This window comes from Prosopis cineraria, unplaced genomic scaffold, assembly GCF_029017545.1.
Source record: "Prosopis cineraria cultivar Desert tree isolate PC_DT_omini unplaced genomic scaffold, ASM2901754v1 PC5, whole genome shotgun sequence".
NCBI lineage: Eukaryota > Viridiplantae > Streptophyta > Magnoliopsida > Fabales > Fabaceae > Prosopis > Prosopis cineraria.
This window is the reverse complement of record NW_026555336.1, coordinates 33,154,245-33,170,717: the sequence shown is the minus strand read 5'-3', so window position 1 is coordinate 33,170,717 and position 16,473 is coordinate 33,154,245. Positions and strand designations below refer to the sequence as shown.

The following is a 16,473-nucleotide window of genomic DNA, read 5'->3' as shown; positions in this document are numbered from 1 at the left end:
TAATATTATTCGTTCTCTTTCTATAATTAATTTTCATCCTTTCTCTTTTCAATATATTAAATGATGAGTATTTTAAAAAATTTATATTTTTATTTTAAAAAAATAAGATTGTTAAGTGTATTTAATGAGGTTTATTGGTATGTGAGATTTTATTTAAAAGTATCTTATAATTTAAAATGGAGGAAGTATTATTTACTAAAATAAATTAAATGCATACTAAAATTTTTTGTAACTTATAAAATTTCTTAATGACTTAGTCTATGTGCTAAATTCTGATAAATAAAGAACAAGGATTAGTCACTTATCATGATTGACGCCATTTTCTCGGTCCAATTAAACCATCATTAATGTCTGTCTCTTTACCATTAATTGGTTCATAAATTATTAATTAATTCCCCAAATTTAGTCGTTTGTTTGATAGTCACAAAGCACAAAGCCACAAACAAAGATATAAAGTCAACATAATGATATCGAGTTTGTTCCTCTCACATGGCCTTGCCTTGTCTATATTTTTATATTAATTCTACTTTAAACACTAAAGATTTGAAAATAATGTTTTGATGTGAAGATTGCTAACATTTCAATTTTCCAAAAGTATGTGAACAACAGATTTGAAAATAAATATTCTCTCCATCTTAAATTATGAGATATTTTTAAATAAAATCTCATATATCAGTGACTCTCACTAAATACACTTAACAACCTTATCTTAAAAAAATATAACATTTTAAAAAAACTTGTTATTTGATATATTGAAAAAAGAATGAAAGAAAATTAATTATAAAAATAAAAAAGATAATATTAAAATTGATGCATTTAATGAAATTTTAATCTATTCAAAATATATTATATTGAGACAAAATTTTTTTTCAAAAGGTCATATAATTTAGGACAGATGCAATATTTATGAAATTCAATTATTATAATTGAGATATCCATTAAATTTAAATCTGTATTAAATACATGATTTGAAAGATTAGGGTATGAGAAGAATATAGGCAAATTTTGATAAATTTAAGGGGGAACTTACTATATTAATCCAAAATTACAAGAGCTTGACACGTGGCAGCGACTAAGAATTTTGGTCCAATTCTGACAAGGCTGAAATGGCCATGGTTGGAATCCATTTGCCTGCAAATAGAAACAAAGATAGCTTCAGTTGCTTAAAACGCACAATGAATTCAAAGATGCCATCAATATTGCTCCCAAGTACAAACAAAACTGAACCCTATCTATCAGTTTTCATCCCAAACTGAAATTATATTTTTTGTTGTTATCTTCAGATCATGATTCCTCTGTCAAAGTTGTCGATTTTCTTTCAAGTCATCTCATACTCAATAGATTAATCCAACCCTGAGAGATGTCTGTGAACAAAATTTTCCATCTTGCTAGTATCTATTCACAAGACTCAAATTTAAGATTGATCCATAGTTATTCAATTTTACATATAATTATTGTTCAATGTTTTGTAGACAACTTAAAAAAAAATTGAAATAATTTCCAATGAAGCAGAATTTAATGATACTTAACTAAAATAATTAGTAATGAATTACTCTCTTTGTTTTCTTATCATAAGAAAAATTGTTATATACTTTTTATTCGAGATACAGTCAAATATTAAAATTAAGAAAGTTTTTTGACAATGGATCAAATTTTAATTTGCTGGGTTATGAGAAATTATCTCTTTTTATTAAATCCAAACTCATTGATGAGAATTAGGTTTCTTTAAACATGGTAGCAGAGGAAAATGAACAGAGTTTTTTTTTTTTTTTTTTGTTGGGTTGCAAACTAGGAAGAAAAGAATCTTGGAGGGCAGGGGACGGTGAAGACATGGGAATTTGCAAAGAAAAGGCACACAAAGCCAAGAGGAAAGGGTGGAGATATTCCAAAGTGCATTCACAACATTTAAGCCTTTTTAATTAATTCAATCTTCTTTTTTGGTATATAAGGCCAATCAACTGTTTGCAATCGTCACTTTTTTCCTTTTATATATATCTTCCATTCATTGCATTTAATTACACTAATAAATGAACCCCCCACTTAGAATTATGTCCACATTAACAATATTATCTTCTCTTAATTAATTAAAGTCTGAATACATATTCCCCTAATTTTATTTATAGAGTATCTTAATCATTATTAATCATTAGAGAAAATATAATACAAATTTTAAAAAAAATTTAAATAAAAGTAAAATTAAAAATTTATTCTATTTTCAAATAAAATTAATGACTTTAACAACATCTTCTTTGTTACATTAAGATAGTTAGAAATGTCTTACAATAGAGATGGAAAGAAAATATATCGGCATTAATTTGTTTTTTTAATATGAGGGAAAAATAATAATCAAGTCCCATGGAGCATATTTATTTACAAATAAGTCTCACAAAATTTGAAAACTACAATCAGATTTTTTAAAACTTGAGTGTAATTTAAAATTTGACTGTAAAGACAATAATATTCGTATTATACATATATTGTATCTATTAAATAATTAATTTCAACTACTTTATCAGCAACTTACAATTATAATTTTAACTTTTTGCAACTATAACTTTACATATTCAATAATTAAACAATCATGTATTACTAATAAAATTTAATATTAATTATTTACAACTATTTTATCAGTAATTTATAACTATAACTTTTTACAACTGTAATTTCACATATTCAATAGTTAAACTAATCAATTTAATTATTGAATATATGAAGTTATAGTTGTAAAAAGTTAAAAATATAGTTGTAAATTAGTAATAAAGTAATTGTAAATTATTTGATTGATGTAATATATTATATTTAATAGGGACATTATTATTTTTTTATTTAAATTTTAAATTACATTCAAGTCCTAAGGAGCTTAATTGTGATTTTTAAATTTTACAAAATTTATTTATAAATAAGTCAACTTCACGAGATTTATATGTAATTTTTTCTAAAATAAAAGCCTACAAAGATATAAACAAATCTCCACTGGTTTGTGCTTCATGGGAGAAGAAATAAAAGCTTGGGTCAAGTATATTGGTATTGATATATGCCTCTTCTTTTTGTTAAAAAATTTAATTTCTCAAAAAAAAATTCAGATTGTGATTTGTTTTAATATAGGAAAAACCCAATCAAATGATATTAGGTTTTAACTGTGAGCCTAATTTTTTATTTATTTCATTTTCCAGTATCTTAAAAAATCTGGAGATATTACTATTTCTTACCTAGAGTAACCTAAATTCCCGCTATGTATGACTGTTATTTTCATGAGACTAATTTTACAAGGGAGAGAATTGGTCAAAATGATTATGCTGGAATTAAGAAGTGATACAATATTGCTGGTTAATTTATAGCATAAAATCAAGTGAATTATGTAAGGATTTCACTTATAACCCACAAAATTGTGGAACCAAATTTCATTACTACTATAAAGATAGCAATTCTCTTTAAACTTTTGGCATGTCCTGGTCTTGTTTTTTAGGCTCCAGTGAATTATGTCCAGATTCATGAATTGATGAATTCATAAGCTCGGTTTTAAGGCTCCACACAGATAATGTTGTCTCGTCACCAAATTCATGAAATGGTTGTATCTATCTATAAAGATTAAAGAAGATGCAGCTTTCTAACACCATCAATGGCGTCTTCTTCTCCCTCCCAGATCATCACTAATCATGTACTCTAAAGATGAGGCAAAAGTGAGGCCAAACCCTGCACACTATTTCTTAAAGGACCACTAGATAGAGACCACCATCAACTAAGTATCTTATTATGCTCTCTTTTTCCCTCTTTCCCTTTCCATTTCTCAATAATACTCCTTCTTCACTCTAAAAATCTAACTCACATGATTAAGCCTCAGTGAAACTGCCCTCTATGTTATGTGCAGCAAGCTTCAAATATATCAGAGCAAGTTCAATATATATATATATATATATATATCTTAGGGGTAATGACACGAAAGGACAAAAAAAAATAAATTAAACTAAAATGAGGACTAAAATTTTTTAATAAGTTGGTCTAAAAATTTGATACTCTCATTTCATGATTTCATTTTGCAATCATCAAAACAATTTACAAGCTAAACTCGCTAATTTGTAAAGGAAAAAATGAGTCAAACATATTATCATTTTCAATGATTTACTATTTTCATACCTTTAGTTGTAACTTTTAAAGCAGAAATTTGCAAGTAGCAATTTAATTTGTGAGGGAAAATGATTTCCAAATAATAATTAATATATTTTATAATTTTTTCTTTATAAATTAGCATATCTCATTTACAAATTCTTGTTTTCAGGATCAAAAATCATGAGATGAGAGTAGCAAACTTATATACCAATTCAGTCAACGATGCTCCTATTTTAAATTTTCAAATCTTTTGATCCTTATTTAACTTTAATTCAGTCAAATCATTTGATTCATTCCCCTATATCTTAATCCTTTGATGAGACACGAAAGAGATGCCAGAAATTCTGTATTGATGGATGCTTGGTTAAGAAAAATAAAATAGCTCTATGTCATACCCTCCGTATCTTATTTTTCTGTTCTCAAAAAACCCATTTGATTTTTCTTCTTGGAAAAGTGCTTAGGATTCAGACAGTAAGTTTCTTCTGTAATTATCTGCTTCCCTCCACAGCCAAGCTTAGTTGAACAGTGAATGGGGCATATATAATACGGAAGAATCTGTGTCCTATTCTTATATTAAGCAAACATGTAGGCTTGTAGAACAATGGTCCCAATCACACACAAAGGACGTGCGTGTTCCTTAGCTTGTTTTGCTCATTATTTTATCTCTTGGTGGGCTTGTGAGGGTTTTGAAAGAAACTCAGTGGTGATGACGATGGAAGAAGATGAATGCTTGATGCAGGACAAGCAGAAAATTCAATGTTCGATATTGATGGAAGCCTGCTCAAGGTCGAGGCCAATAGTGACAAGAATAGGGGATGATGATGATGATGATGATGTGCGTGTGTGTGTGTTTTAGATGATAAGAAGAAAAGAAAAAATATACTGATAAAGAAAGAGACAAATTGTGAAAATAAAATTGACCCCAAAGACTGGATTTAAAGCCCAATCACTATCACCATCATTATTATCATGAGTTTACTTAAAAATCCCATTTTTTTTTCCTTCATCTTCATTTTCACCTTCACCAACACCTTCTTCTTCCTGTTCTTCCCATTTTGACTTGCCAATATAAATCCCAAGGAAAAAGGCTGGATTAGTCTTGAAATGCTTGACATTTAGTCAAGGATTTATCAAAGAAATTTTTATATATGTGCGCGCTTTTAGATAGAGAGAGAGATTGCAATTTGCAAACTCCATAAAGGTATAGCCCTCTTTAGCGAAGGGCATATTACCCTATCATTTAAGGCAACTCAGGCGTGCTGGTTTCCGTTTGAAATTATTATACCACTGTCTCATGCCCTTTTTCAGAGCAGTACATAAAAACTCTAGCAGCCTACAGCCCAAAGTTTCTAACTCTCTTGCTCTCCTCTCTATCCGTCTCTCTATCCATCTCTCACTCCCCCCCCCCCTTCTCTCTCTGTGGGCGTGTGTGTGCAATAACTGTAGTGTCTGTCGTTACATCGAAGTTATATTGAATAAACCAGAACGCCCCCGGCATCTCTGTGTCTTTCATTTTGCTATCTCAATCAGATCATGGAAGATACAGAGGAGTCCAATGGCAAGAAGAAATTTACAAGCCAAAGAAGGAGGAGCTTGAGGGTAGGAGCCAACAACTCGCATGAGCATCACTATCAGAATCATCAGAACAAGTGTCAGGTGTACTGTCCGGCTCTTCTTCCCTTACCTTCTCTTTTGCCTCTGCAACTAGCTTTGACGCCACCGTTCCCTCAAAACCAAACCATCAAATCCAAAACTCATTTCCAGAAATGTCCATGCAAACTCAATGACAATTCTCCCTTGCCTGCTTCTTCAGACAACAAGGTCTCAGAAGAACCCACTGTTCCTCCTGGTAACTTTTTTAATCCTCTCTTTTTTCAATCCCTTCTTTCATTGGGCGCTGTTTGTTTGCATACAAGTGGTTTCCTTGGAATTTTATTTTTCCTAATACGGAATTATTTGAGAAGTTTTACTTTGTTAGTGTTTATCAGGTTATACCAGAGAATGTGTCTATGTTGCTTGACGAAACACTGTTGTATTTTTATGCTGTCTCTGGAACCTGTATGTTACATAAACTGTAGTGTTTTATTGAGATAATTATGTTGTACAGGCTTTTAGTGGCTCTCTCTCTCTCTCTCTCTCAAAGCTGGATTTGGCAATTTGTGGAGCTGACTTTTCTTCTTTTAGCCAGTAATGAAGAAAGATACTGCAATTTTTTGAGCTTACTGGTTGATAATGATAATGATAATGATACATACAATACACTAACAAAATAGTTAAAAGTTTCCCTTTTCAAAATTTGCATTTTTTTTTTAAAGTTTATCCCTGTTCATTCTAGTTAGTTATATACTTTTAGGATTTAGAAGCAAACGCAGAAGTGATTGAACATGTGATTTTTGTTAAATCTGGTGGCTGCAACTCTGGTTAGAGTGAAGAATGATTTTTAACCGTTCTGATGCATCGCATACTAATCCAGCTCAGGTGGGCCTTCATCTGCAAACTAAAGCGAACGCATCTCTTAAAGTAGATGATGGGAAGAAATTTATTCATGCAAGAAAACCTCAGGCATTAATTGCTGCAAGAAGACCAGACTCCGGTGGGAAAGAAGGTTCTGTGATCTCTCTTCTCGCCAACCACTTCCTCGTGCAATTCGATTCATCACAAAAAATTTACCATTACAATGTCGAAATCACTCCTAATCCCTCCAAGGAAGTTGCCAGAGAAATCAAACAGAAATTGGTTAACAACAATTCTGCAAGTTTTTCTGGTGCTGTGCCTGCATATGATGGGAGGAAGAATCTTTACAGTTCAATGGAATTCCAAAATGATAAGCTTGAGTTCTACATAAGCCTTCCAATCCACTCCAGCAAATTGGCATCACCTTACGGAGAAATCAATAACATGAGAGAGAAGAAAGAACAGCTTAAACTGTTTAGGATAAACATTAAATTAGTTTCCAAGATCAATGGGAAGGAATTGAGTAACTACTTGAGCAAAGAGGGAGATGACTGGGTTCCACTTCCACAGGATTATCTTCATGCTTTGGATGTAGTCTTGAGGGAGAGCCCAACCGAGAAGTGTGTACCTGTGGGTAGATCATTTTATTCAAGTTCAATGGGAAAAACCAGGGAGATTGGAGGAGGAGCTGTTGGATTCAGAGGGTTCTTTCAGAGTCTTCGACCAACACAACAAGGACTTGCTCTCAATGTAGATTTCTCTGTGACTGCTTTCCATGAGAGTATAGGAGTTATTTCATACTTGCAGAAGCGTCTTGGGTTTCTTCGAGATCTTTCTCAAAGAAAGACAACAAGTTTAACTGGTGAAGAAAGGAAGGAAGTGGAGAAGGCATTGAAGAATATCAGAGTCTTTGTTTGCCATAGAGAAACTGTGCAAAGATACCGTGTCTGTGGCTTAACTGAAGAAGCTACAGAAAATCTTTCGTTCGCTGATAGGGATGGAAAGAATTTGAGGCTTGTGAGTTACTTTAAGGATCACTATAACTATGACATTCAATTCAGGAAATTGCCCTGCTTGCAAATTAGCAGAAGCAAACCATGTTATCTCCCCATGGAGCTATGTGTGATCTGTGAAGGTCAGAAATTTCTTGGCAAGCTGTCTGATGATCAGACGGCAAAGATACTGAAGATGGGCTGCCAAAGACCAAGAGAACGGAAAGCCATCATCGAGGAAGTCATGAGAGGGGATGTGGGGCCTACCAGGTAACTACAAAATGCTACAGTTGCTCCAATTCTCTTGTATTGTCTATTGAATACTGAGTACGATGTCTTTATGTGCTTCTGTAAATAATTTGTTTTCCTGCATTAGTTTCTCGTCTCAAAACCACTCCTTGTTACAGTGGCAACCAGGAAGCAGAATTTAAGCTCAACGTGTCACGAGAAATGACAAGGCTGACTGGGAGAATTCTTCACCCTCCCGAGCTAAAGCTTGGAGATGGAGGTAGAGTTAGAAACTTATTTCCCTCACGTCATGACCGCCAGTGGAACCTTCTTGATGGCCATGTATTTGAAGGAACTAAAATTGAAAGGTGGGCCCTGATAAGTTTTGGTGGCACACCTGAGCAGAAGTCTAACATCCCAAGATTCATAAACCAGCTATCTCAAAGGTGTGAACAATTGGGAATTTTTCTTAACAAGAATACAATCATTAGTCCTCAGTTTGAATCAAGCCACGTGCTTAACAATGTGAACCTCTTGGAATCCAAGCTCAAGAAAATCCAGAGAGCTGCCTCAAACAATCTCCAGCTGCTTATTTGCACAATGGAGAAAAAACACAAAGGATACGCAGATCTGAAGCGAATTGCTGAGACTAATGTTGGGGTTGTAAGCCAATGCTGCTTGTATCCAAATCTTACCAAGCTAAGTTCACAGTTTTTGGCTAATTTGGCCTTAAAAATCAATGCCAAGGTTGGTGGATGCACAGTTGCTCTTTACAATTCACTTCCTTCTCAAATCCCAAGACTATTTCAGATTGATGAGCCGGCCATTTTTATGGGTGCTGATGTGACACATCCTCATCCACTTGATGATTTCAATCCATCTATAGCTGCTGTTGTTGGCAGCATGAACTGGCCAACAGCAAACAAATACATTTCAAGAATGAGGTCTCAAACACACAGACAAGAGATAATCCAGGATCTTGGTGCTATGGTGGGTGAATTGCTTGATGATTTTTATCAGGAAGTAAAGAAACTTCCTGGGAGAATAATATTCTTCAGAGATGGGGTTAGTGAAACACAATTTTATAAAGTACTCGAAGAGGAATTGCAATCCATCAGAGGGGCGTGTTCCAAATTTCCTGACTATAAACCATTCATTACTTTTGCAGTAGTACAGAAGAGGCACCATACAAGGTTGTTTCCTGTTGAAACTGACCAATCCTCCAACCAAAACCATTTTTTATACGAGAATATTCCCCCAGGGACTGTGGTTGATTCTGTGATCACTCACCCAAAAGAATTTGATTTCTATCTCTGCAGCCACTGGGGTGTGAAAGGAACAAGCAGGCCAACTCATTACCATGTTCTTTGGGATGAAAACCAGTTCACTTCCGATGAACTACAGAAGCTGGTTTACAATTTATGTTACACTTTTGTGAGGTGCACCAAGCCAATTTCTTTGGTCCCACCTGCTTATTATGCACATTTGGCAGCTTACAGAGGCAGACTCTACCTAGAGAGATCAGAGTCCTCGGGTTTATACGGAAGCACAACTACATTATCAAGAGCTGCCCCTCCAAAGACAGCACCTCTACCAAGACTCAGTGAAAACATCAAGAAGCTCATGTTCTACTGCTAGTGATTAACTCTTACGGTAGTCCCAAATTTGATTTTAAAATAATTTAGTTTCATAACATCGCTTTAGATATCTGAGACTGAGAGGGGGAAAAAACAAGGGAGCAAGTGGGGTAGTAAATGAGGGATAAAGATCAGGGAGAGCATAAGAGGACAGCAAGAATGTAATCTATGCATTATCTAATCAATACCCGGAGGTTTAATCAGAATGAATGAGTTCCTATTGGTTAATATCTGTTCTGATGAAGGATCTAATTAAATTCCATTGCAATGGCCCTTGGATTATTGAATAAACTGAGTTAAATTTAATACTATATTATAAAGAATTACTCCCTAGCGCGTTGCAGATAGACAGTTTTAGAAGATTGTGTGAAAGAAATTAACTTTAGCAGCCTACATATTGATTCCTGATACAATTATGAGCTGCTAAGGGGTGATGAGAACATTAAAGGTTACAATTGAAGTGTGTTTGGCTTACGTTGGAAATCATCTGCATAGTTTTGGTCGAAGCCGGTAATTTCCACCAAAAGGAAACCAAACACACTTACAAATATCTTAAACATTACAGGACAACAAATGTAGTGACCCTTGATACTTCACAAATGCCAATCAAGGTTAAGGAGAATAAAAAAAAAAAGACAAATCAATCATTAAACAGTTGCTTGGTAATAAACCCAGAATTTGTGGTGGGACTTAGAGATTTCATTTCAGAGGGTTGGAAGGAGTGAAATTATCAGAAGGGTAAAGAGGGGGCTCTGGATAATGGACCCACAGGGAGAAGAAGGTACATCACTTCAAGACACAGAATCACGTTGCCAAGCTATTGACAGCTCAATTGAATGGCAGATGCAGAACAGAAGGCAAAAGGTGGGGTTAGAAGAAAAAGGAAGAGAAAATAAAAAGGGCAAAAAAAGAACGAAGAAAGAAGAAGTTGCCCTTTTGTCTCTCTCATGGGGGTGAACTTGAGGGTTTCATTTTCCCCACACCAACTTCTGTGCTTCCACTGTGTCTTTCTTACTTTCTGTCTGTGTGCATCAGAGACGTAAGAGAGTACTGTGGAGGGCAGGGGAAGGGATAGAACATAGAAAGGGCAGAGGAGAGAGTGAGTAAGAAGAGAAAGTGTACAGAAATGTATATTCTCTCCAGCACTTTTATTTTTTAAAAAATTATTTTTTTTTAATATTCTCTCTAATCCTATTTATAAATTACTTCTACCAACTTTATCAATATCAATACAATAAAAGTATAAAAAATAATTGTCAATGAAATTCCAAAATTACCCTTCAAAATGAAAAAGGCAAAAGTACAATCAATGAATAGAATTTATTATTTATCAAGTATGAGACTTTTACAGTGACAGTACAAGACTTTTACAGTGACAGTGTGAGTCTTTGGCAGGAATAGAGCCTTTTATAGTGAAAATGAGACATTTACAGTGAAAAATTGAGCCTTCTCATGAAAAATTACACATTTTGAAAAACTTATATCCCACTAAAAGGGAATCAGACAGCATTGAAAACAATAAACAAGAAAGGTACAAAAACTGCACTTTTCCACCATGGAAAAGTGTTCCTTCTCCTTTGATTTAAATGCTCCAGCCAATGAGGAAGATAGTGGGGACAACAACACCATTTCTTTAGACTTAAATGCTCCTCCCATGTGTGAAAATGTCCACCTGGACAGCAATCAAAATGAAGAGCAACATGTTACAATCAATGAAGGAAATGGTAAGAATCTCTCTCTTTATGAAGCCCATGAATATTCCCATTTTTTGTTATTTCTTCTTTCAATGATCTAAATTGTTTCTTCTTCTTTATTTTTCTCTTAAATTATTTATGTTCAGCTAACATTAAATAATAATTTAGTTAAATAAACCAAAATCTTCTACCACTTCTCTCCTCTTAATAATGCTTTAAATTAAATAAAATAAAATTTTCTTACCTCCTGTGCATCACACGGGTTAAGTATCAAAATATTTAAAGACAAGGTTGGCCAAGAAAGTGCCATCATGATGCTAGGTACAAATAAACCAATCAAATAGGACTAGGAAATGTAACTTGTTGCGTTTAAACTTTAAAGAGTACAAGGGTGAATCCTACATGGCTAACTTGATGAAATAAGTAATTGAAGAGGCTAGACCTGAAAACATCAAGTCTTTAATGCTGATAAGGCTACGGTTGATTTGTTATATGATAAGTGGGATTGAATGATAGAAGCAGTAAAGGAACTGAATTACAAGCATGAGAGAACGGAACTTTCAGGCATTCAATCTTTCATGAAGCTTTAGAGTATGGTAAATCAAGAATATTGGTCACTGATTATATTATAACATGAAATAAGTCCATAAATAAACAGAACCAAGATCATTATTAAACACCTTCATATTATTCCTTCTTATATTCATATAATGGTAAGCATCATGTTATCATTGAAACAAAATATGAGATGGCAAAAGATGTCAAACTACATGGCAAATAAGGAAGCAGTGAGGGATAAGAGTTCAGCTGGCATTTCCCACATGTATATTGTCCAAAAAACACCTAAAATTCCAATTAAAGAAACAAAAATCACAATTCCTAGCTTTGTTTTTTTTTCTCTTCTCTTATACTAACATCCTCCATATTTTCTTAATCTATAAAAATAGGCTAATTAGGAAGCAGTGAGGGATAAGAGTTCAGCTAACATTTCTTAATCTCTTATACTACTTCATTCTTTATTGAAATATTAGTCTACCAAATCAACCCATCCAAATGTCACCAAATCTCTACCAACTAAACTATTCCCCATGATCAAACTACTTTAATGAATAAACACTATCAAAGAATGAAACAACTGACACCAGAAATAAATACTATCGAATAAATAAAATAGTCTTGAAATTTTATACCTCATTCAACCACAATGTCACCACTCAATAAAGAAAACAGCTGACAGAACTAGACATTGTAAATTTCCTTTTTCAAGGTAAGCAACAACATCAATCTTTTCCATTTCTATGCAGCGATTCAAAAAGAAAAATTATACCTTAGTTTGTGCTCAACTGGTATCCTGACAATCTTAGAAACTCACCCACAGAAACTTTTGTGTTTAATTGGTATCCTCACAATTTTAGAAGCTCACCCACAGTAACTTGTATAAATTCTCATTTTTTCTGCAAAAAAGGAAAAAAAATGTTTATTAGATTATATGGTCTATTAAGAAATCTAACATTTGTAAACTTTTGAAATAGGGACAGATATGGGACGCAACATAATTGAATCACCAGGGCAGCCACCATGTAAAAGAAGAAGGTTCTTATCAAATGAAGAATGTGTCTCCATTTACAAGATCTTATTAAACTCAAGCTATCAAGGTAAACTGAACAGTATTATAACAAGAGAGATAGCTTCAGCATATTCAGTTTCAATCAGAGTCATTCAATGCATTTGGCGTCAAGTTAAGGAAACAAGGGATGCAAGCCATAGAAAGACAAACAAGTGTGGAAGAAAGGGACCTAATGTGAACATGGAACAAATCATGGCAATTTCGGTACATCGACAGACTACTTATAGGTCTCTTGCAAGTGCACTAAGTGTTAACAAGACATCACTAATTAGACTTAAAAAAAAAGAGTTTTATGGCGCCACACAAGTGCAATCAAACCATATTTGAAGGAGCAAAACATGCTTGCTCGGTTGAGGTGATATTTATCTATGCTAGAGCAACAAAGTATACCAAATGACCCAACTTTCCAATCTATACACAACATTATCCACATTGATGAAAAATGATTTTACATGACAAAGAAATCCCAAACCTACTACTTGACAGCGGGGGAGGAGCCACTACATCGAACATGTAAAAACAAGAACTATATTAGTAAAGTTATGTTCTTAGTTGCTGTGGCTAGACCTAGATTTGATGCACAAGAAAATGAAATTTTCTCTGGGAAGATTGGTTTGTTCCCTTTTGTTAGAAAAGAGGCAGCAAGAAGAAGGAGTGTAAACAGGATTAGAGGCACAATGGAAACAAAACCGATCACTTCAATTACAAAAGAAGTCATAAAGTCTTTCCTTATTGACAAAGTACTACTAGAAATCAAGGCCAAATGGCCAACATGTCATGCAAATGAAACTATTTTTGTTGAGCAAGATAATGCTCCTTGTCATATTGATAACAATGATGAGGATTTTTGTATGGCAGCAAGTGATGGTGGGTTTGATATTCGCTTGATTTCTCAACCCCCTAACTCCCCTGATTTAAACATTTTGGATCTTAGATACTTTAGAGCAATTCAATCATTACAATATCAAGAGGCACCTAAAACTATAGAGGACCTTGTTAGAGCTGTGGAGAATTCCTTTGAAGTTTACACATCTAAGCAATTGAATAGGATCTTCCTAACACTACAAGCTACTATGGTTGACATTATGAAGGATAAAGGTTCAAATAAGTACAAGCCAAGCCATTTGAAGTAGGATGTGATGGAAAGAAGGGGTGAATTGCCTAATCAACTCAAGTGTGATCCCTACCTAGTCCAAGAAGTGTTAGAGCACTTAGAAGAAGTGAATGGATAGCTTAGATTGAAGGGTGAATATTTTTGTGAACCCTCAATGTTTTGGTCATTAATATTTTGTGTTACAATTTTTCATGTAAATTGCAACACATAATATTAACAGTCAATATTTTATAGTAAATGAAGCAATTTGTGTATGAAGTGGGTAGTTTATAATTTGCCAACAATTTCTATATTGACAATGCATATTGATGCTACATATCAAATTAAAGAAGAAAAAATTCTTTAGGGATTCAAATTAACTCCACAGTTATGAAAGGGCTAAATATTCAGCACTGCATATTGACACTGCATATCCATTTGTAATTTCTTAGCTACACGTAATCCCTACCATAACAAAGATGCAAAAGCTCACTAAAACAAAAAGCTTGCTAATTCAAAAAAAACAAAACAAAAAGCTCGCTAATTCAAAACATCTGTCATTAGTTTAAATATCATCATCTATCATTCTAATATAATAGAGACGCAGAAGTGGCTAAAATGTCAATACATTCATCCATCAGACTAACCAAAAAAGAAGATCATTGACATGCAACTTTAGCCTAACCAAATAAACTAAACTATTATGCGTCAGAATAAGCTTAAAGTCTGGACTAATTTAAATTATACAGAACTACAGAAGGCCTAGAAATTCGACGCTAATCAGAGCATATAATGCAAAGTGTCGTATACAAATCGCTTACGGGCTTTCTCTTCCTCGGTCAGATGTGCATAATCTTCCTCTGGAAATGAAAATTTGTTCAGATCGAATGGGTGCACAATCTTCCTATTTTTTCTTTCTCTTCCCTGGTCAGATGTGCCATTACCGTTGCCACTGCTCACTTCTTCACTGTCTTTCGTTGCCTCTTCGTTCAAATCAAATGAATAGACTTGCTTTTGCTGCACCACCTCAACATCAAAAAAATCAGAAGACCCAAGCGAAGAATCCTTCAGACCAGGTGCCCACGAAATCTTCCAATTCAGAGACGTCACCTCTCCAGAGAAGTTGACTCAGGGTATCTCTTCTTCCCCATCAAGAGAATCATCGACTATACAGCCCATTAGCTCATCCCATAACAGATCTTCAAAGTTGTTTTTAGTTGAGCTTGAACGATGAAGATCCATCGACATTTCGAACCACTCCTTTCACGGCGAGTCTGAGGCGGACCATGATGGAAGAGGAAAGATAGAAATGAAAGCTGATCATCGATGAGGCGAGAGCTAACAGGAAGAATGAGAGAAGCGATCGACGGCAAAGACTGAACACGGTGAGAGAGAAGCTCGACTTCAAAGAGAGAGAGAGAGAGAGTTGAGCCACAAACATAGGCAGTGTCAGAAATTTCATACCACTAAGGGTATTTTTGGAACTTCAATCTAAAATGCACAATCATCAGCTCCTGGTGACTTATATTGTGGACCAAAATTGCCTTTTAGAAAACGTCCAATATTGCAGACCGGAGGGAGTATAAAATACATAAAAAATTATTTGTTATTATTTTTCAATTTTACTTTTAGTGTAACATTAATAATTTTATAGCTTATGTTGTGTATATTTTTTCCCTATTTTTATTTTTATTTTTATTTTTATTAGGAGTTAAGGTTAAAATTTTTCATTTTAAACATATTTAATGAGTTAATTATCATATCTTGATTCCAATAAAATAATTAAAAACATCCTATAATAAAAAAATGAAGGAGGTATATGCACAAATATCATCTCTCTAGTACTTGCTATGGAGCACCTTCCTCTTTCATGAAGATATTTTGATCTTTCATATAAAGCATTCAATAGGTTATTAATTAAATTTTTTTTAATATTATGCAAATTTAAACTTATTAAATAATATAATACAATTTTAAGTTTTTCTATTTAAATGGAGACAAAATTAAATTTTATTTTATTTTTAATTAAAATTAATAATTTAATCACTTTTTGTTTATAGATAGTTAAAAATGCCTGATAAAAAAGAGTGTATAAATGTGCTTTTCCAATCATCTTTATAAGTTATTCTCATTAATTTCATTATTCTTAATGAAAAAATTAAAAAAATAAAATTGTATAAAATTTTAAATATATTCTTATATAATAAATTTAAAAATAATATCATTTTCTGTCTTAAAAGATAATTTTAAAAATAACTTTTAAATATAAACTAAAAAAACTATATCATAATCTATAGATAAAATTAAATAAATTTTTTAAAACGTGTTTTATAAATGGAATTAATGGGGCTTGGCAGGGACAGTGCCGAGGCATTGTTGACTGCTGAGATCCTACAGTATCAATCTCAGGCTTTAGAGCCGCATAGCTTAAAGTTCTTGGTCCCTCCTCCTCTGTACGGCACCTTTTTTAAAAACAAAAAAAATGAGTGGCTTACGAAATGACAAAGTATCTGTGATGTCTATCTGACATTCATAACCATCAGTTTAAAAGAAATGATAATTTGCTGCTGTGATTGGTATGATTACATGAACCGAACATATTTAGAAGAACTAAAGACTAATTTTTAGTCTCTAACTTTAT

The 16,473-nt window shown here is 33.4% G+C and overlaps 2 protein-coding genes across 3 annotated transcripts; both read left to right on the top strand.

Annotated features, from left to right (window-relative positions):
- Positions 1–5,211: 5,211 nt before the first annotated feature.
- LOC129310945 (protein argonaute 7) lies at positions 5,212–9,624 on the top strand. 2 transcript variants are annotated; one of them, XM_054952845.1, is made up of 3 exons: positions 5,212–5,956; positions 6,581–7,823; positions 7,961–9,624. In XM_054952845.1, exons 1-3 carry the CDS (start codon positions 5,641–5,643, stop codon positions 9,417–9,419), a joined length of 3,018 nt encoding a protein of 1,005 aa, XP_054808820.1. In that variant the 5' UTR covers positions 5,212–5,640; the 3' UTR covers positions 9,420–9,624. The 2 variants fall into 2 exon arrangements, with proteins under 2 accessions (XP_054808820.1, XP_054808821.1); XM_054952846.1 differs by having other exon boundaries at positions 5,759–5,956; positions 6,586–7,823.
- Positions 9,625–13,191: 3,567 nt separating this feature from the next.
- On the top strand, positions 13,192–13,872 carry LOC129310844 (uncharacterized). Its single transcript, XM_054952754.1, has one exon. It carries the CDS (start codon positions 13,192–13,194, stop codon positions 13,870–13,872), a length of 681 nt encoding a protein of 226 aa, XP_054808729.1.
- Positions 13,873–16,473: the final 2,601 nt, after the last annotated feature.

What these genes read in the sequence shown, in the direction of transcription:
- LOC129310844 (XM_054952754.1), top strand. Translation starts at nt 13,192, where the DNA reads ATGACAAAGAAATCCCAAACCTACTACTTGACAGCGGGGGAGGAGCCA.
- LOC129310945 (XM_054952845.1), top strand. Translation starts at nt 5,641, where the DNA reads ATGGAAGATACAGAGGAGTCCAATGGCAAGAAGAAATTTACAAGCCAA. An exon ending in AGAACCCACTGTTCCTCCTG is followed by an intron (nt 5,957 to 6,580) that starts GTAACTTTTTTA and finishes ATACTAATCCAG; the next exon opens with CTCAGGTGGGCCTTCATCTG. An exon ending in GGGGATGTGGGGCCTACCAG is followed by an intron (nt 7,824 to 7,960) that starts GTAACTACAAAA and finishes TCCTTGTTACAG; the next exon opens with TGGCAACCAGGAAGCAGAAT.